Below are 20,822 nucleotides of genomic sequence, written 5' to 3'. Positions count from 1 at the left end.
GCAGGCCAGCAGCAACCAGTTAACAATGGGTTTCAAGACATCGTCCCCAGGCTCTTAATTCTTGCTGCTTTTGCTGCCAACAGCTCTTCTCCTCCTAAATCCCCAACTATGCCTTTTTTAATAGTTAGATCACTTCATAATTCAAATGTTATTAATAACACGGCACACTACGAACATTGGGTCTCTAACTATTTAACCCTCAAAACCTGGATATTTTTTCTAGACGTTTTAACATAACCTTTTCGAAAACAAAACAAAACAAAAAAAAAACATTCACAGCCCTTCTGTTTGATAAAGTTTCACCCTTCTTGCCACCCGCTTAAAAAAACAAACAAAAAACCCCCCAAAACAAATCATGCTTCCTAGCTTGGGCATCCAACTCAGGGCGACAAACTTTGGGGTTGACATCTGTGGCTCTAAACCCCATAAAGACTATTTTTTCTTCTCACCTTGAGTAGATATGCAGAGAGCAGGCCTAAGCCTACTGACTGGGAGCAGGCAAAGCAAAAGAAAATATCACAAGCACTAAAAATAAAACAAAAAAATTAAATAATTTAAAAATAAAAAGGGGCGGGGGCAGATAAAGGGTGAGGAGGGGGAAAAAAAAAAAAAAAAAAAAAAAAAAAAAAAGGGATCATGTTAAGTATTTTTTGAATTGCACTGAGTCATAGTGACACGAAGAGTTGGGCAGATTCTGCTCATGCACCCCAGTTTGCACGCTCTGTATGGATAATCCTGAAAACAAAAGATTTCCGTTTGGAAAAGAAATGAAAGTGTATATTAAAGACACTAACAAATCACTACTGCTGCCAATGAGAGAATCTAAGCGCTGTCAAATGACAGGAAGATGTCTGGGTGTGCGTTTTGATGATTACTGGTGATTACTTCCTCTTCTAGCTGTAATGGGAGTTTGTGTGGCACCCTCCCCTCAGCCAGGAAACATGAGAGTCTGCCCTGCAGGAGGTCAGTACACTGGTTGGAAACGATGAAAGGGGGCGAGGCATTTTCAGGCTGGAGAGCGGAACAATTTTAGCATTCCTCCAAAGGGTAGGGGGCGTGGCCTCATGGTGATTTAGTGGAGGTTCAGGGAGGATGGCACGGTGGTAAAAAGGAGCCATCTATGAGAGGAGGTATGAAGAGGAAAGGGTGGCTGACTTATAGCTGAAAACCTTCCATGGGGGCCTCCTGCTGAGGGAAGAGAAACTGCTGGTTGGCCTGGTCCACCTGAGGGGCAAGACTGCTGTCCTCGTCCTCCACACCAAAGTAGTGCTCAATTAGGTCAAAGGCCTTCTGGTAGATCTCCTGGTTGTCGTGACTCTGGAGGAACTCTATTTTGTCAAGACCTGGAGAAACAAGGAATGGAATATCAGAATGGCTGTTAAACTAAAAAACAAACAAACAAACAAACAAACAAAAAAACCCAAACTGATTTTTTTAAATTCAGCTGTCCTACGTTCTGCCTCTGGTGGTGTAGTATGTATGGCAGCCTTAGAAAAAAGCAGAAGCTTGACATTTTATTTGCCCTAATGGAGGAATTTAAGTAGCTGCCTCTCCAGAGAGTCTAATCCTGTGGTAAAAATCAAACTCTGGGCTGGACTGCAGCTCACCACAGTAATCAGTACTCGGTCTTGCATGTGAACCAATTTCAGGTTGTGTGGTTTGTTGCCCTCCAGCTCACAGGCGATCTCCAGAACAAAAGAATGAGTACTACTACCAGCTACAGATCATATACAGAAGACAGATGTAGCGTCCGTGGCTGCAGCTAATCCAGGCCTTAAACATGCATTCTTTCAAATGGCCAGCAGAGGGCAACTAGTATGGCGTCAAAAAGACTGGTAGCTTTCGTACTTTGTGACCTCAAGAAACTTTCCTGTTAACTTTATGGCCTCAATCATTAGTTTTATGCCTTTATGTCTTTTATGCCTATGAGGTTCATTTAGGGAAATATGGCCTCAGTGTCTGCCAAAGTGATAAAGCTACGAGCCTATCAGCACTGATCATCTCTGTCTGTGACACTGAAAGGGTTCCAATAATGCTGTATTATATGTAAACTGCATCAAATCCAAATCAAATGTTTTTTCAGCATGCATGTTTGTGTGCATTTCCTGCAGCATACCATAGGCTTCTTCGATGAGGCTGCAGTAAGGATTAACTCCGGTGCCGTTGTTCTCCTGTTTGGCTTCCTGTTCGCCCAGTCTCAAGATGTTTTCTAGTCCATTAAGAGCAACCTGAACAATCTTTGAGTCCATCACAGTGAGCAGGTCACACAGGGGCTTAATACAGCCCAGGTTCACCAGATATCTTTATGCAAACAGACATGGATAAGGCAGATGAATGCAGGTGATTCATTTATTTACTTTACAATTTAGTCCGAGTTATTCTTCACAGCTCTTTCACATTATCGCCTCACTTTCATGCAATTATACCTCCTTATTTTTCCAATCACCCAAATTCTGCATGGGGATTTTCATTTCTAACAAGCTGTTAATTGATTTTCTCCTCAAACAGAAAACTCCATTAGACTCATCAACCAGCTGAAACCTTTTTTGTTCCTTGAGAAAACATTTTGCTGCAGAATGCATTTTGAATCAATACAGTACTACTGAAATCCTACTTTAAATCATCTCTAAAAGTCTTATCATTAAAACCAGCAATTGACTTAAGCTACTCATCTGATCTGCTGATGTGATTAAATGACAATGGAGGGACTGTCAACTAAATGAATCTTGCGAAGCTAACCTGATCTGCTCTGGTGTTCCTCCAGACGTGGCATTGGTGATGGCCCAGGCTGCCTCTTTCCTGGTCCTGAATTCAGCTTTCTGCAGAATGTCAATCAGTACTGGAAAGATGTTTGCATCGATTACCGTCTGTGGAGGAGGATGAGAGATCAGTACAGGAGAAATGCAAAAGTCATTCAAAACTGATTTGAAATCATCAACTTGATACACTAGATAAAACTAACAAAAACTAATGTTATTTGACAGGGCGTTAGAGTTTTAGGAATCTTTAATATGAATGTTACAATATGACCAAAATACAGAAACTGACCAACATAAAAATAATTCTTAAATTTAATCCAATCTTTGCACCTTGAATACAGTTACTGGCTAAGGTTGCAGTCAGTACAAGTTTAGTTAAAATACGTTTGAATTACAAATAAGGCACAGCATCTCCACTAAACAGCCACCCAGTGCAGCCAAACACACAGATTAAAACGGAGCTGAAAAGCTGTGACACACAAGACACTTGTTTTCTGGCCCCACACAAAAGAAGAAACCACTAAATATATAAAACACAGTTGACACTGTATTACAGCTGTGATTACATAAAATTAATCAACACTGTGTAATGCTGACAATTAAATCCTACAACATTCAAGCAGCAGGAGAACTAAATTTGCACCAGAATAATGTGACAGTCATGATCACAGTGTCTGAGTCTAACAACACCAACTTATATGATTTAAGTAGACTAATATTAGCTGAACTACTGACAGTAAACAAGTGCTTTTTAAAAATCAGTTTCAGTTTTGACTCTTGCAGGTTGTTTAATTTGTTTAATTTGGATTAATAGTTGTAGTTTGTGTCTAAAAAAAATAAAAAGTTTCAAAATACAAACTTCACAGATAGTTTGGCAAACACTAAAGTGCTTCCACAGAGGTTTTCCTCAGGTAAACTGAGAAATGAACTCAGGGTGTGATACCTGTATTTGTGCTCTGTTTCCTGCTGTAATGTTTGAGATGGTCCAGCATGCCTCTTTGCGAATGGACTCTTTAGCACTGCTGAGGAGGTGAAGCAGACAGGGCAGGGCTGAGCAGTTCAACACCACCTAAAAACAGCAAAGCAGAGGGTAAAACTTCACACGCTCTTTATAACATACCTCAGATCTTTGAACTGCATCACTTTGCAGCTGTAGCAGCAATTATTAACAAAGCAAATAGCATTTGAAACATTTGGTAAGCTGAGAGAAATATTAAGATGACACAAACGCCTCTTCAACATGCAACAAGCTTTGGAGTCATCAAACCAACTTCAGTCTATTATAGTCTCACCTGTGTTTGGATATCATCTCCTGTGACAATGTTTCCTACAGCTCTCAAGGCGGGTGAAGCCACCTTATAGTCAGTGTGCCTGCAGAAAGATGGGGTTGGGAAATATTTTAATAAATGTACAGGTCAAATTAACAGGTTCAGAAATGACGCACAGTAAAGCCTGATCTTACATGAGTAGTTCTACAAGGCGCCTGCAGACACCAGAGTCAATGACGGCTTGGATCTTATCATTGGGGCCGTCTGAGAGGTAGGACAGAGCCCAGCAGGCATCTGCCAGCAAGTCTGGGTCACTGCTAAATAATAGCCTGGACAACACTGGCAGGCAGGGTGACACCTAGACAACACAAACATAATGCATATGTATCATGACAAACAATGTGAATTCAGCATCAAACATAAATCACCGAGAGACAATATGTCAAAATTTTCCCACAAAATGTCAGCTAGTACACAGAGCTGCAGAAACCAATGGTGCCACCTGAGAAATGTTATTGTAGAAGGATTCAAGAGCAAAACCATTCACATCCTGCAGCTGTGACCTGGGACAATCCAGCATCTAGTGTTGATCTGAATTGGTAAATACAGGCAACCTGACTGGTTGTGGGACACAGCCATGTGTTCCTCACACAGGCTGGCTTTTACAGACTTCTGTTTACTTTAGAATGTGTTTAACTTTTATCACAAGTAAATATTAGCAGCAACTTCCTGTCATATTCAACAGAAATGTTGCTTTTCTGAAGTCCAAATCTCTGAAACTTTTGAACTTATTAGAAGTTAAATGCATCTTTCATATAGTGACCATAGGAAGACAATGCATAATGGAAAATTCTCTTCCCACTCAACATTCGATTTAATCTGATATACATTTCACTGGTATTAAATTAACTTCTTGTAGATACGTTTTTTTATGGTTTAGCCAGAAAACTCGTAATAGTACAGAGTGATCGGCTGATATAACAAAGAGCCTTTATCCGTACTTGAATGTTCAGCTTTGTCTGCATAGAAAAAGCAGCTAATTGAAACTATATTGACATGAATGACCCTAAGGCCACGAGAGTCTCCTGGGAAAACCCCTATAGGCACTCAGAGGGGTTCCTAGAACTTTGACCCTAAAGCATCCTTTGTGTTGACTCGATGAGTGGTACCTTGTCAAAAGCAGGTGGTGGGTTTTTTCCTCTGCACAGATTAGACAGAGCCCATACTGCATTCCTAGTCATAGTCAGTCTAGTGGACTTTGTCAGAAGCCTGAAATACCAAAGAAAATCAAAAGCCCATTACAGGAAGTCATATTAGAAATTTGTCGCAGGGAGAAAAGCTGTAGGAAGGTTTGACTCAAAAGCAGAAATAAAAGAACTTACATTAATAGTGGTGGAAGGATGTTGCAGTTCAGCACATAGTCCCTGCACACTGCACTGTCCCCTGCAATATTACCGAGGGCCCACACAGCCTGAAGAAACAGTGAGACATAAAAATCTTGGGTATCGCAGAGTATGGAAAGATATTTATTACAGTGAACAATCTATGAACCGGTGCATTACTTGTTCTTGAACATCCTCAAAATCAGAGTTCAGCAGTTCTATGAAGATGGGCACTGCTCCAGCCTCAATCACCGTCTTTGTCTGCAAGGATGTTCCTGACGCAATGTTGGTCAGCGCCCAGGCGGCTTCAAACTGCAGCAACACGACAAAGCAGAGAAACAAGCATAGTGAGACTCATGAACTGTAGATAACAGCACTTACTATGTGCAAGAATGATGGCAATTCAAAACACTTTTCAAGTTTCTACTTTCTTACAGCTGGCTGGCTGCATCAACATAATCTAACACAGTGTCATGTAGGACTGATGAACTGCTCTTGATATTGTTTGAAAATTTTGAACCGGGTACGTTGTACTGCTGCAGCTGGGTTGAAGACATGAGCATACAATTGTGTCTGTTTTTACAGTCATTCCAATGATAGAGACTCTCAGATTATACAGAGGGAAATATTTCCACAGTTTGAAAAGATAAGACTAAGGAAGTTTTGACTTCTTCTCCTCCTATATCAGCACTGATGAGGCGATATTGTCTGAGTGGTGACACCTATCATTTAGGAGAACACTGCAATGGCTACCTCTGCAGTAAGGTCGAGCATAACAAGCACTATTTTCTGTTAAAGGCATCCTAAAAAGCAAAGTAGCATGGTTGCTACCAAAGACATGGTAAAAATCACATTTTTTGCACTCAATTCAGAAGTCTCTGTGTGTTCTGGAGGTTTAACACTGTATATTTAACAAATAAATAAATAACTGACCTGTAGTGTGCAGTTGCTGCTCTTCTTTAGGAACTCCACAAACCTCTCCACTACTCCAAGAGTGTTTATAACTTCATCAATTGGTGGGTTAGGCTCTGGAATAACAAAGAGGCAAAACTATATGTAGGCTTTTTTGTGGTCTATGGGGAACAGCACGAATGGTTTCACTCTTATGTAGAAGTACTCTCAGTACACTACAATGACTGGGTACCTTTGGAAAGTAATTTTCTGAACTTCTGTGTTGTAGCAAGCTGAAGCTCTGGGTCCTCTGAGAAAAGCATCTCTACCATGTCCCTGGTAATAACTCCTTCCTGCAAGAGGCCATGTACAAGCACTTTAAACACTTCACCCACTCACCACAGATTCCCTTGTTTACAATCCACAAGCTGGACAACAGGCTAAAAACTGCTTTACACAAACGTGATGTAAAAATGCATCTAGTCTGTGATCATCTTTTTGTCTATGCAAGACTTGTTAAAAAAATAATGATCATTTACTCACAGTTACTGGAGAGCTGAGGTAAGAGTCCACCAGTGGGCTCTCTAACATGACCTCTTCTTCATTGAGAATGTCCACATTCCTCCGTTTGAAAAGCTGGGATTATAAAAAGCTGTTAAGAGACCTAAACACTCACATGCTGAACACAGACTACACAGTGACATAATCTCATCCAGGAGACAAACAACCTGATGAACTGGGAGTTTGTCACATTTGGTCTCATACCTGTTGTTCTCGTTTCTGTTTCCTGAGCTGGATGCCCTCCTCCTCTCTCCTGCGCCTCATCTCATCTGCATTGAGTGCTTTGTTCTTGTATCGGTTCATCCTGTAGTTATCCTTGGCCGGACTGGCTGACGGCTCTGGTTGGTCAAAGACACATCATGATTAAATCAAAAACCAACGTTTGCACTTAGAGGCTTTTTCTTTTTTTCCATCCCTGAGAAACCAACAACTTTTAGTTATATGTCTACAACATGTTTTAGTTTAACCAGAAACAAGAAAGCTGAACGCTTTCCCTTCTCACTGACTCTTGTCACATTCGGTGTATCACTTGTTGGGAACCTTTTATTGCCCTTAAAAAGCAACACGACTACTATTATTTCATTTCACCTGTCTAACACCAGCTCTGCTCCACATGAGACCTCTGTGTGTGTGTGAGAACGTCTATGACGCTAAGAGCAGGAAAAGAAGGCGCCAGGTGACCATTCATGATCACAGCATGCAGTAAAGAATCTCACACTGAGGTGAAATGAGATGTTAAATGTCAGATGTTAAAATTGTATTATTTTATTCATAAGTACCATTTCAATAGACATAAATTGCATTCTTGAAAATATTTAATTTTATTTTACAAAGTTGGGCCAAACCTGATGTTGCCTTACACAGACTGATTTCACAGGTCTTTAGATGGCTTATAAATTCTACTGGCTTGGATCAGTACTTTGTATCATCAGATACCTGAAGGCAGTGTATTGACATAGCATCTGAACTGGAAGGTATGGATCCGTTCATTCCTACTAATAATAAGCTATGATGATGATGAAACAGCTGTCACACATGCCTCAATATAAAAAGACCTTGCATAAACAAGCTCATGAAAACCGGACAACACAGCCTAAAAATACACATGCACGGACGCAAAACCCCCCACACAGCCAACCTATTCATGTACCAGTCAGCCAGCCCAGAACAAACCTATTTATTCAGTTAAATCGCAGAGTTAGCGTAAATTGGTGCCCACACAGGCCAAACTGCCCATTCTCAGCATTTGTGCAGTCATGCCACCAGAACGGGACACCAGGCAAACCCCAGAGTCACATGTGAGCCTATTGGGGAGTGAAAGAGAGGTGGGGGACAGCACCGAAACCTGTCGACACCACAGAACGATGCCAACCTTGTGTGCCAAAAGCCCTCCACTGTAACAGTGGGGAGGTTCTGAGGTTAAATATCAGAACAAATGTCGGAAATTGAGGTCATGTTATGGTTTCAGGGGATTAGCACAAACCCCTGAAATGCTTCAGCACGTGTGTGCAGATGGCAAAGCCACAGGGATGGATGGCACACATGAACAGGTTGCAGCTGGATGCACTCATTTCTGCAATGTGTTTGTTTAGATTAACTGTGGCACAACAGTGCCAGAAGTCAAACGCAGTTTAGTTCAGCTCGAACGAAGATGTCGCAAAGTGAGCCTTTGGTGTGAGAGACGCAGCTATAGCAGAGGTCAGCAACCCACCTGTGGTTCGTGAGTCAGGGGTTAAAATTAGGGGTAACCGTAACACTATTAATAAATATACTATATATATTAATTTGTCATCTCCCAATTACAACCATCACCTGTCTGTCTGCCCCCCTCATCACCCACATGTGCTGCTCTTTTTTCTCCTGTTATTTGGTAGGAGCTAAAAAGGCTCTTTTGATGTTGAAGGTTGCAGACGCCTGATCTAGAAGAAGTAAAAGTCAGAGTAAGGCTTCTGTAGGTGAACCTATGGAAGGATCTAAAACTTCTTAAACTTCCAATATCTAGTGTGTTTGCAAACCAGATCATGTTGGAATCTACAGAGTTGTTGTGTGGAGCTCCTCAGGGCTCTGTACTAAGACCTATTCTGTTTTTAATATACATTCTTCCTTTTAGCCAGATAACACAGCAGTTTCCTGAAGTATCTCATCTTTTTGCTGACAATATTGCTCATTTAAGCCTGCTAAAGCTCATAAGCTCTCCGATCTGATTGACTGTTTAACCAACATTAAACAATGGTTGAACAATAACTGCTTATAGCTAAACCCAGCCAAAACAGAAACTTTGATTATTGCACCAGACAGTGCAATATCTGATATTTAACAGCGACTGGGTGACTTAGGTTCCTCACAGAAACATAACCTTAGAAACCTGGGTGTTATTTTTGATGAAGCTTTTTCTTTGGAGGGACATTTAAATCAAATAGTAAGAACCTGCTTTTTTTCACTTGAGGAACATTTCAAAACTTAGATCCACCGTGTCAACAAGTGAACTCGAGATGATAATACATGCTTTTGTCTCTACAAGACTCGACTACTGTAACAGCCTGTTTACTTGTCTAAACAAGAAAGGGCTAGCTCGTCTACAGGTTAGGGCTGCCACGATTAGTCGACTAGTCACGATTATGTCGACTATAAAAATCGTTAACGACTAATTTAATAGTCGACGCGTCGTTTGAAGCTTTGTAAGATCCCAAAAGACGCAGGAATAAGTAGTAGGATTTAAGAGTGTAATAACGAACTGAAACAGAAGATGGCAGCACTGCATGTACGAGGATGCCAGGTGCCGTTAAACTCCGAAGAAGAAGCAGTGTCCAAATTTAGGAACCGCATTCTCCTGTGCCCGCATTTGTAGGCCGATTACGTTACAGCAACACAACGAAGACTGTCCAAATTTGAAGACTCCGACAAATGCGCCCTTCATTTCCCCAGATTTGAAGGATGGATCGGGTGTATACTTCGTGGCCCAACCTATCCCAGAATTCATAGCGTGTCCCTGCTCAGTTTCCAACAATGGTGGCAGCTAGTTAGTTTTAATATTACTCTTATTATTCTTTCTGGGTCACAAAATAAATGTTTAACATATTTTCAGGCGAGAATGTAACTGTGTAAACTTCAAATATCTGCTCAGTTTATCAAGACACCACATATTTTCAAAAGCGCTCCTACATTTTCGGAGACATCTGTTACTCACCAGCTCGATAGCTAGCCGGGGTTCAAGGCTCACTAGAGCCGGTGGGGAAATCATTTTCAAACCCACCGCCGGCTTTTGCTACTCAGGTTAAACATGATAAATAAGTCACTTAGATAACTTAAAAATGTTATTGTTCAGCTTTTTGCAGTATTTTATTTGTTCCTGAGTAAATCGGTTTGGCTGAGATTAAAGTTATAGTTTTTACACAGCTGAACAAACGTCAAGCAGACAACTGATTATCAGAAGTGTGAGATGCTCGAGAATATACTCCAGTGTCCTGTTATATTTTAGATAGCAAGGAGCAAATGTCTGAGTTTATTAAACTCCACCGAAACAATCAGCAAGTTTCATTAAAATTTAATAAACTATCATCTTGTCTTTATTTTTAGTTAGCACATACCTTAAACACTTAAAGCTGTAAGCTAATGATAGATATATAAGAGCAGATGCATGCTGGTGCAATAAGCTGTACGTTTTACGTCCAATGAATGCATGATCTGATTAGTCGACTAATTGCAAAAATAATCGGTGACTAGTCGACTATCAAAATAATCCTTTGTGGCAGCTAGAGCAGGGTGATATGACCAAAAATATTTATCACGATATACATTTGAAAATTTGCGATAACAATATAACTGACAATATAATTGACACTAGTCAAAATACTTTACAACTCCACAACTTTATTAGTGCAAAAAACCCATCAATATATTTTCACTTAAACAAGCAGCTGTTTTTTTTATGTGCATTAAAGTTATATAAAAACGTAACAGTGCAAATTCCTTGCTGACAATTTAACCAAAAGGCATTTCCAGTGGAAACTGGCCGACATATCCTCAGCATAACCATGTATAATATCTACAAAACTTAAAAAGAGGTGTTACACACACAATACGGTAATATTATGTTGAAGCACAGTACGTATCACTCCGCGAGGCTCCTGACTACGACAGCTGTAATGCTCCGACAATCCATCAAGCGGTGCGGCTTCGTAGCTTAGCAAAGTCGTACTAAAACATTTGACAGATTGTCGAGCGCCGTGTACATAAAATTGTTTCGAGGTCAGTAAACACAACCAGAATTCATTCATAAGGCACATGGGATTATAAGGGGCACTGTCGATTTTCAGAAAAATCAAAGGATTGATATTAAGTGTGCCGTATTTTCCAAAGAACACGGTAATAACGACGGCCCGCTAGCATGCTCTACCAAAAATAGTGCTTTGTTGTGTATCTGACGGACGAAAGCCAAACCAGTTCCACACCACTGAAGTTGCAGCATTTTTACAAACCAATTCTGGTTCATCCGTTTCATTTAACGATTCGCTTTCACCCTTCTCATTCTGCATCGCCGCCATGTGCGTATGCAAACAAAGGCACTGCGCATGCGCGTTTTACCCATATTCTATCGCGATATTTCATTTTCCTATCGTTGCCCAAAATTACACTGGTATTGCCATGAACGGTATGATATAGCCCAGCCCTAGTGGCAGCCCTACTACAGGTTGTTCAAAACTCTGCAGCAAGGCTACTAACCGGCTCGAACAAGGGAGCTCATGTGACCCCTGTGTTAAAGTCGCTGCACTGGCTACCAATCAGATTTAGGTTCCATTTTAAAAGTCTAGTTTTAACTTTTAGAGCATTACATGGACCCCCCCACCACACACACACACCACCTTGCCAATTTGATTCATACACATGCCTCCACTCATAACCTCAGGTCATCAAACCAAAACCTTTTAGTGGTCCCCCATACTCGTTTTAAAACTCGAGGAGACCGATCTTTCCAAGCTGTTGCACCCAGACTGTGGAATGCACTTCCCCTATTTCTACGGTGTTTGGATTCGGTGGAGACCTTCAAAAAGCAGCTAAAGACATTTTTATATCAAAGAGCTTTTAATTAGACCAGGGTATTTATTACTATTGTGTTTTTACCTTGTAAAGCACTTTGTGACATGTCTGTGAAAGGTGCTATATAAATAAACTTTACTTACTTACACCCCACGTGACAGGCTTAATAGCTGCTGCTTGGACCGTTCTACAAGATCACCCTATAGAAACTCTTTTGCCTGATAGCTGCCATTTTGTGGGAATTAGAGCTTAAACAGATGAATGTTTCTCCAATCAGACTGTAGCCACCAGCTTCACCCTGTCATTCCAATACGTTCACTTTCAGGATTAACTCTAATAGGACCCAAAATTTACATGTTTAATTCAATAAGCACTGAAACAACTCAATGAAATGATAAGCTCATCAGCAAGGTGTTTGCTGAGATCACAGACAAAGAATGCCTTGCGGACAGGATTTAAGGAACTTCCCCACCAGTTTTGCTTTTCATACCTAGAACTTACATTCACCTTTTAATATACAGTTTATATGCGCAGGCACAGTAACTGTACTTCTTACCCCTTTTAGATATAGCTTTTTGAACACGACATACTCCAGTAACATTCACTGCAAAGTGTATTTATCACAGGACTGTATAAGAACAGTCTGGAAAACATGTCACATGAGCGCTCTGTCTCATGAGCTCACAGTCGGCTGTGATGATAGCAGTCTGTCATCTACTTGCCGCATGGAATCAGTTAGCTCACATTTCCACTTCACTGCCGACTGACTGAACACAGGAATTAAATTATTATAAATATTTTTTACCTTATTATATAATTCACCGAGTTTGAAGAGCAAGGGTGAAATTACGCAGCTTCACTTGCTAATGAAGGCGCCAGCTACTGGAAAAAGTCAAATCACTGCCTCTCGAACACCACTATTAAATGTGTCACCCCAGAGGCTTTGATTTAAAACTTTTTTTACGACGCTGGAAGTCTCTCACCAAGTTACAGTCGCCATATCCGCCAAACAGTAGCGACCAGACAGATAGAAAACGTTCATAATATAAAATAAACAGCAGTAGCGCTTTAAAGCGCCTATGTAATGTGATAACTGTAAAGCTACAGGCGGTTGCAAAACAAAACAAATAGAGAAAATTGACAACTCTAAAGTCGTATTTTATTCGATAACGCCGTTATATTGCCATGACTAATACTAACTTAAGCTCTAAGCTATACGTGCGTCTTCTCTGAAATAGTACAACGCGGCGCTAACGTGGTTAGCTGTTAGCCAAGTTTCCTCAAGTTGGCTAAAAACGGCACTAGCTGTTATCTCTGGTAAAAATTGCCTTAATGTGTCTAACATGATATACTGTAAAAAGGGAAACACTGTCCAAAGACCTTATAATTTGGAGACATAGCAAATGACTTAACGTAAAATAGCAACTCATCTTTCCTTACTACGTAGCAACGCCGACTAGCCACCTAGCTAACGAGTTAGCGTACTGGCTAAACAACAGTAACAGAATGAAGATTTCATAACCGTCAAGTCCGACGACAAAAGTGAATCTTAAAACCACTTTGAATACATGCCTATAGTAGGAACTTGCCAAACAGCTTACCCATTGTGTCCTATGCGGGTTTATTGTGCTAAGTTGTGAAGACGTGATTCAATTTTAAATCCTTTCCCACTTCTAGCTTTCCAGAATTTGCTCCGGTAAGCAATATGTCTGCCGGAGACGGAAACGTCAAAATATAACGTCGACTTCCTGCCACTAGAGGACGCCCCAGACCCACAAAACACGTCACACTCACGCACCTTCATTAACGAATGCCTTATAGCCAAAATATATTCAAAATGTTAAAAAAAAATTTACTACAGGATTAATTTCATTCTTAAAATTTTCAAAACAGAGAACCATCTGTTTATTCGTAGATTTGCCAGTCATTAAAGCACCACCGTGGTTGGTAGGGAAGGACATGATTTAGGGTTACAGTGCATCCTCCTTCCCAGCCAGCTGTTACTCACGTCTGTATCTATTTTACATACCCACTGGCATGTTTCAGGTAGCTCAATTTCTCTTGGATCTGCATATCCCTCTATAGTTTTGAAATGCTATTTGACCCGCCGTGCTTCCCCAGTGTTTTCCCTAAATTGAATGTGACAGAGTAATACAGGTGAGGTTCATCCACGGTCAATTTGCTGGGAGCAAGTGGTGGTAAATTACTGCACTATATTGTGATGCAGTGTCCTCCTGACACGGCCCCCGAGGGGGCCTGCGGAGATACACCAGAAAAAGACTTTAGGGGGCAATGTTGTACAAATAAAGAAGTAATTGCTGCTGCCAGGCTTGCTCTTTTCCCCTATTAGAAAGGGCGGGGGAGGTCAAGTCAGCTGTAGCACAACTGAGATACTTTCCCATGATTACAATTTCTTAGCAGCTGTGAGCAAATATTGTTCATAGATTCCATGCTTTCTCAGTGTATCCACGGGCTCCGGATTGAGCTCCGCTTGGCCGAACCATAAGGGCTGAGAATTCACAGCCTTCAGCAGGTGTGCTGGCGCAGAGATGAAACAACTGCCGGCTGGATAGCTGCTCTCAACTGGTATCAAATAACACAAACACACAGGACCAATTTGTGCTACAGAGTCAGCAGTGAAATGCTCTCAGATCCAGTCCGCGGGGCTGTAGCCAGGGCTCATCGAGTCTGATTTTACAGGGTCTCTTTTATGAGTTCTTTACCTTTCTCATTTCTAGACCTGCTGAAGCACATCATACAGCAGCCTACACTTCACACAGAAGCAAAGGCTATCCATTAGTCAATGCCACAGCGTAAGGAGAGCTTCTGTAATGGAATCATGAGAGCAAAGCAAGGCGTATAACTGAAGGATTTTAAACGGCGGTACATGGGGAACGGTGACATTTTGCTGGAGTCTTCCACTCACTATCACTTCCTAATGGAGACATAATAAGCACTGTAATCAATACACAATTTTTTTCCCATCCAAATTCAAAATGTTCTAAATTAAAGTGAGGCGGGGGACATCTAAATGAACAAACAGAAGGACCCGTCCTTCAAGCCTCATTATTGGTCGTTATCTATCCAGACTGAGTCAGCAATATTGAGAAAATGCACAAGGAAAATTAGGAATGTGGGCAACAGCTCAATGAGTACGACAATAAGATGTTGATTAAGTGTAGATTTAATTAAAATGGGGTTTTTTTTTCTCCTGTTTGTATCTGCAAAGAAGCTGCAGAATGTACTGTGTTGCATTTCATCTACTGAGGCTGTTTTGGTGACAGTTAAAAGACCTCTGTGTACAGATCTTCACCTCTTTGTATGCTGAATGCTGACAGAAATCCTTTTCATTTGCGAGCGGATTGTACTTTATCCAGTGGAGAGGTTTCATAGGCAAAAACAAAATGTCTGCTCTGTTCTGCATCATGCTCCTGGCAGTCTATCCATGATAAAACACCAAGCAGGACTCAGATCTCTGCAGGTGGATACTGCAACAAGAGACACGCAGAAAAAAAATGCCTTTGTGCATTTAGTCCGCTCAGACAAAAATAATATGTCTCACACAAATAGGCTAATAACATCAAGGAGCATGTTGGCAGAGCAAAAACTCAATTATGAGGCGTCAAAAGCAGTTTAGTTTTGATTGTGCTTATTTGATTGTGCAAATACGGCCAATTTAACTGCTCCTTAATTCAATTATGGCAAATATGATAATAAGGCTAGTTTGCTGAAATGTGAGAATGTGGTCGGGCCGCCTGCGGAAGAGAGCATCTGCAAGGCTCGGTGCTGAACGCTTTGTGCGAGAGTAATAAAGGCTGAGAGAGATAACGCTGTGGGGAGGATAGTGTGCGGAGAGAGCGGTGTGTCAGTGCATGTGGGCTCTGAATGGAAAAGAGGAGATATATCTTCATAATATAGTGTTGAAAATCCATTCAGCGCCGTCCATTCCATACGTTTTTTTTAATCTGACGACTAAGGGCCCCTCTCCCTCGCTCTCTCCGTCCTCCTGTCTTCTGCTCACTCTCTGACATCTACCAGGTGGGGGGGCCGATAAGTAAGTTGCTGACTATATGATTTTTGAATGTTCTTGTGGATTATTCGATCGCTCCCCGTGTGTCTGAGAGGGAGATTTGTGTGAAATATTTCAAAACTGATATATAATTTTTACCTCGCTGGATAAAAGAGTCACAGAGACACATCTGAAGCTAACAATGGCATTTTTCATTTAAGAGAAATAGATTAGGTGGGAAATCACGTTGCATCTAAGTCACTACCTGAGATGTCCTGCTGCTCTAATCTAATTGTTTTACGCTACAATCCAATGAGACCTGTCAACATATCATATGGGGAGGTTTTTCTGTGGGTTTCTGTATGCTGGATTGCATAATAAGGGACACGGACATTATATGCCAGTGGTGGTTTAATTCAAGTCAATTCAGTTTTATTTATGTAACGCCAAATCTCAACAACAGTCATCTCTAAGTGCTTTATATTGTAAGGTAAAGACCCTACAATAATACAGAGAAAATCTCAACAATCACAGTACCCTCCTTTGAACAAGCACTTGGTAACAGTGGGAAGGAAAAACGTCCTTTTAACAGGAAGGAACCTTTGGCAGAACCAGGATCAGGTTGTGGCACCAACCTGCTCTGAGCAGTTGGGGATGAGAGGAGGAATACGGGACAAGAGACACACTGTGGAGCAAAGCCAGAGATTAATAATAACCAATGATTAAATGCAGAGAGGTGTATAGAGAGTGAAAAGAGGTGAGTGAAGAAAAAACTGCCTATTGGAGTGTAACTAAGGGAGGTTTCAGGGTCACCAGATTCAGCTCTAACTATAAGCTTGGTCAAAAAGTAAAGTTTTAAGCATAATCCTAAAAGTATGGACATTGTCTGTACCTCGAATTCAAACTAGGAAACTAGTTAAACACAAGATGGGCTCAGGAAAAAAAAAGGCCACAAAACATACAAAGAACCAGGTTTAAGGCACTTCCACATTGGCTTGACTTTTGCGACTCAACGTTCATCTTTAATATACAGTCTATGTTGCAGTCACTACGTAACTAGAGCATAATTTCCGAATTACACACAGTTTTTGAAGTTAGCGATGTAGTGTCAGTGAAGGTAACTGATAAAAAAGTGACAAATGACACTGACTAAGAACTGAGAACTTCATCTAAACGGCAATAGGCCACATCAACTCCAGCTTCCTAGTTAACTTAATAAGGTTCTTACTGACATTAATACTGATCTTAAATACCAGTCAAATATTAGTTTGCATCCCTAATGTGCACCCCAACAAATGTTCTTCAGGGACCCAAAATCCCTCACTGCATCCTTCCTCATTTGCATCCCAGTCACTGTGTTGCGCTTGGTTGCTGGATGGCTCATCATCGGAGATAAATGATGCTGTGAAATGGCGCAGCAATGTCACAGCGTGGGCTGAGGTGGCTGCATGTAATACAAGCTTGATGCCAAAGAGTGAGTGAGAGAGAGAGAGAGAGACACAGACAGAGGCGGGTGGTGGGGCGGGGTGGGCCGAGATAGTGTTGCATCAGGACAAAACTTAGGGATGCCAGCGGAGTAGATGAAAGAACGAGATCAATATGGCACAATTATTGTACACTCACTCTAATTGATGAACACGTGGCTTGGAAGGACTTCCTTTCTACTCTTTAAACCTTACAAGCCAATTTTAGCCCAATCGAATCGGCTCAATAAGGTCTATTAAGTCAAAGTGCTTTTATTTACCTTGCCATTGGTATCGGAGGACTTATCTTTATTTTTAGGTCTTCTGCTGCGAGGTGCTGTAAACTATCCAGGGAAATTCCACTGCGTCAATGCAACACTTTCAGTACTTTAAATTTATAATCCCTGAAATGCAAACTCTTCCAATGTACCTTCCTGTTGTACACCCTCTACAGGAAATGTAACAGATTTATAATAAAGCGACTAAGGGACTAATTATTCCACTGTAACTAAATAGAATTTCACTACATTGTATTTGAAATTACAATGTAATTATAGTTACCTACAAATGCTTAAAGTAAAATGCTTACATTAGAATGAAAAGGTAACGGGTCAGGTAAAATAAAAGCACAACTGAATAATAGAACATCCATCATTTACATCTACATAATGAATATTAAATAAAGATTTAAAAAGGCAAAATTAATCTACTTAGTCCATTAATTCAATTGTACTTACAATTTAAGATTGGAAAATATTTGTTACTCTGAAAAATTAACATGAAATTATGCAGTACTACTTACAGTATAATTGTTTATTGTGTCCTGTAAAAACCTGACTTGTTACCTCTTATTCTGGTCTGCCTAGTATTTGTAGGTAAATATAAATACAGATCAAATAATTTCATTAAATTATGGGGGAATTACGCCCTGAGTCGTATTTTAAAATGTTACTGCAATCAGTTCTGAAAATATTCAGTCTCCAGTCCTGCTTGGATGCTTTAATTGAGCATTTCGACTCCCACTATGGCTGGCTCTACAAGTAGGGAAGGGAAGGACTGACCATAAAGTTGATGTGTATGGCCGTGGATGTGCCGGAGTGCCTATCTACAGGGATTCACAGCCTCCCTGCGGCGGCCATAAATTCACCCCGTGATTGGAGAGAGGAGGTAATGAGGGGGCCTGGCGCACTACTTGGCCACACTGCCAGACTTGTGAGCGCACACACATTTCTTCGTAAATAACACCACCACTGACCCTGACAGCAGTCTGATCATCTCGGTCTGCCACAATCACCTTCCTGCAATAAATCTATCTAATTAACTCTGCAGCTGAAGCCCAAGAGTCTCTCCTCCAGTCAATCAGAGGTTTCTGTGGCATAACAGTTTCTGACAGGACACAAAATTAACTGAATAAAATTAAAAGTCTTTTGACTGTGGCGTTCTCACTTTCTTCCACAATATTAATTGTTGTTTTCAAAAGTGCTGGACGTGTGGAATTGATGGCCGCAGAATACAATTTAGTTCAAGGCGGACAAATGGCTTTTAAGTTAATGTCAAAAAACAAGGGCTGAATTTTCTTTGACAGCGTGTCACTTAACTAGATGTATTCCTGTACTATGCATAACGGCGCGCTGCCTCGGCTTGTTTTTCAAGTGGTCTATTATTGATATAACACTCAGATTGAGTGGAAAATGGGAAAAACAGCACAGAGTGATGATAAGTGGATTAGAAAATTGCCTCCGTGCCCTTTCAGAGGCTTGAAAAGTTCCTTTCTTCTTCTTTACTTTTGACTCCAACCAAACCAAACCCAACCTTTGCTGACCTTTTGCGTGTTGCATCTGAGTAATTGAATGAAAAACCTGGATAGAGTTAATTGGCTGTTTCCATATACTCTGAAAGCTGCTGATAATTAATCAGAGAGAACAAAAGCCACTACATCACCACCTAATTATGGGTGAACACTTGGCAGGCTCGACACACAGGATCCTCATCGGTGCGCTATTTCTTTTATCCGCGGCACGTCTGTGTGTGTGTGTGTGTGTTACCTGCAGTTTTGCCTCATTACATTCCCAACAATAGGTTTTGATTACAGCGAGGGAAAACATTCTTGTAACATATTTCAGATGTTTGGAATCGTTTGTCAAAATCTAATTACCTAATAATTATAGAACGTCAGAGAAATGTGTGAGCAGGCTTTTCTTTCGAGACTTTCGAGTTGTGGAAATGTAGATGAGCTTAAGGATAAGATTCATCGCCTCACACATCCAAGTCCCATTTGTCCCGGGGTTTTAAGTTATTACAAATAAATGTATTTAAAGTATAAAAGGTCATCGCTGAGTATGATTAAACACTGTGGGCGAATGCATGAAAAAAGGAAGCTCAGCCTTGTGTTTTCAGGGCACACAGACAAAACTAGACAGAGGTTGTTTTTAAATGAACGAGGTGCTGCAAAGAAGGTGGCAAATTTTGACTGAAAGTTAGCCGTGTAGCCACCATGATCTGACCCACTGGTTTGTGAACTGCTGTTCAAACCCTCAACTTTGGCTGTTGCTGTGTTGATTCTATTGAGCCAGGTGATGCAAGCATGGTGTGGATCTGACTGCAACACCAAGGGATGTTGCACCTCGTACCTTAGTGACGTGTCAATCACAAAGTAGACTGATCATAAATAGGGCTCATTATGTAAACAAAAGAGCGGTCATGGCACCAAAAGTCCAAAACAAGACTCAATAGGTAGAGAAGACACTAGTAAACGTTAGCATTGGTAGCAAAGATTTGCTCTTTAAAGTTCTTAAGTTCTTTATGGGAGCAGCCTGAATGCTCAGCTTTGCTGCTCAACCCACAAATATATGTTCTTTACAAATTTGGCTCCATTTAGGAGAAAACAAACAGGCTTTCCAATTGTATAAGATTTACTGCCAATAAGTATTATTACAAATAAGAAATAATTGACCAAACACAAATTTCATTACATTTTGTGCCAAGTTTAGAAAATGAACATCGTGTTATGCTAAACAAGGCCTCAAAATAGTGACTGAACGCATAAATTTAGAGGAAAGTGCTCACTGAGGTCATAGTTGGAGGAAGCCAAATGTCATTTCCCCACAGACTTTCAGAACCAAAAGCTATGTCCACTCTTTAAACTGTGTAGTTTCTAGAAATGACAACAGTAGGCCAGGTTTTCAGTCTCCAGGGGTTGAGGTTAAAGTGATATTTTACCTTGACTTAGTATTGGTAGAAGTAGCAAGCTAGTGTTGATGAATGTAAATAGGAGCAAAAACACTGAATTTCAAATTACACTGTTATTCAGCTGTCAGCTTAATGGCAATAGATCATGTCATGGCAACTAACCAGTTCACTTAATAAGGTCAGTATTGACACCAGTCTCTGGAGTCGAGTGCTGTTTTCCTGCAGACTTTTCCACTATTGGACTTGTTTTTGTAGTCAGAGTC

At 40.7% G+C, this 20,822-nt stretch overlaps 1 protein-coding gene across 1 annotated transcript; it reads right to left on the bottom strand.

Annotated features, from left to right (window-relative positions):
• Window positions 1-636: 636 nt before the first annotated feature.
• kpna6 (karyopherin alpha 6 (importin alpha 7)) lies at window positions 637-13,612 on the bottom strand. Its single transcript, XM_085347000.1, has 14 exons — window positions 13,500-13,612; window positions 7,066-7,199; window positions 6,844-6,936; window positions 6,554-6,653; window positions 6,343-6,437; window positions 5,590-5,721; window positions 5,410-5,498; window positions 5,197-5,296; window positions 4,222-4,385; window positions 4,052-4,130; window positions 3,703-3,828; window positions 2,740-2,867; window positions 2,117-2,301; window positions 637-1,343 (listed from the first exon to the last, which is right to left on the bottom strand). Exons 1-14 carry the CDS (start codon window positions 13,501-13,503, stop codon window positions 1,156-1,158), a joined length of 1,617 nt encoding a protein of 538 aa, XP_085203126.1. The 5' UTR covers window positions 13,504-13,612; the 3' UTR covers window positions 637-1,155.
• Between the last annotated feature and the right edge of the window lie 7,210 nt (window positions 13,613-20,822).

Source organism: Diplotaxodon limnothrissa, linkage group LG22 (assembly GCF_057381915.1).
Source record: "Diplotaxodon limnothrissa isolate DT_005_m linkage group LG22, D_limnothrissa_male_GT1.1, whole genome shotgun sequence".
Taxonomy (NCBI): Eukaryota; Metazoa; Chordata; class Actinopteri; order Cichliformes; family Cichlidae; genus Diplotaxodon; species Diplotaxodon limnothrissa.
The sequence above is the reverse complement of the archived record's forward strand: the minus strand, read 5'-3'. Positions and strand labels throughout refer to the sequence as shown.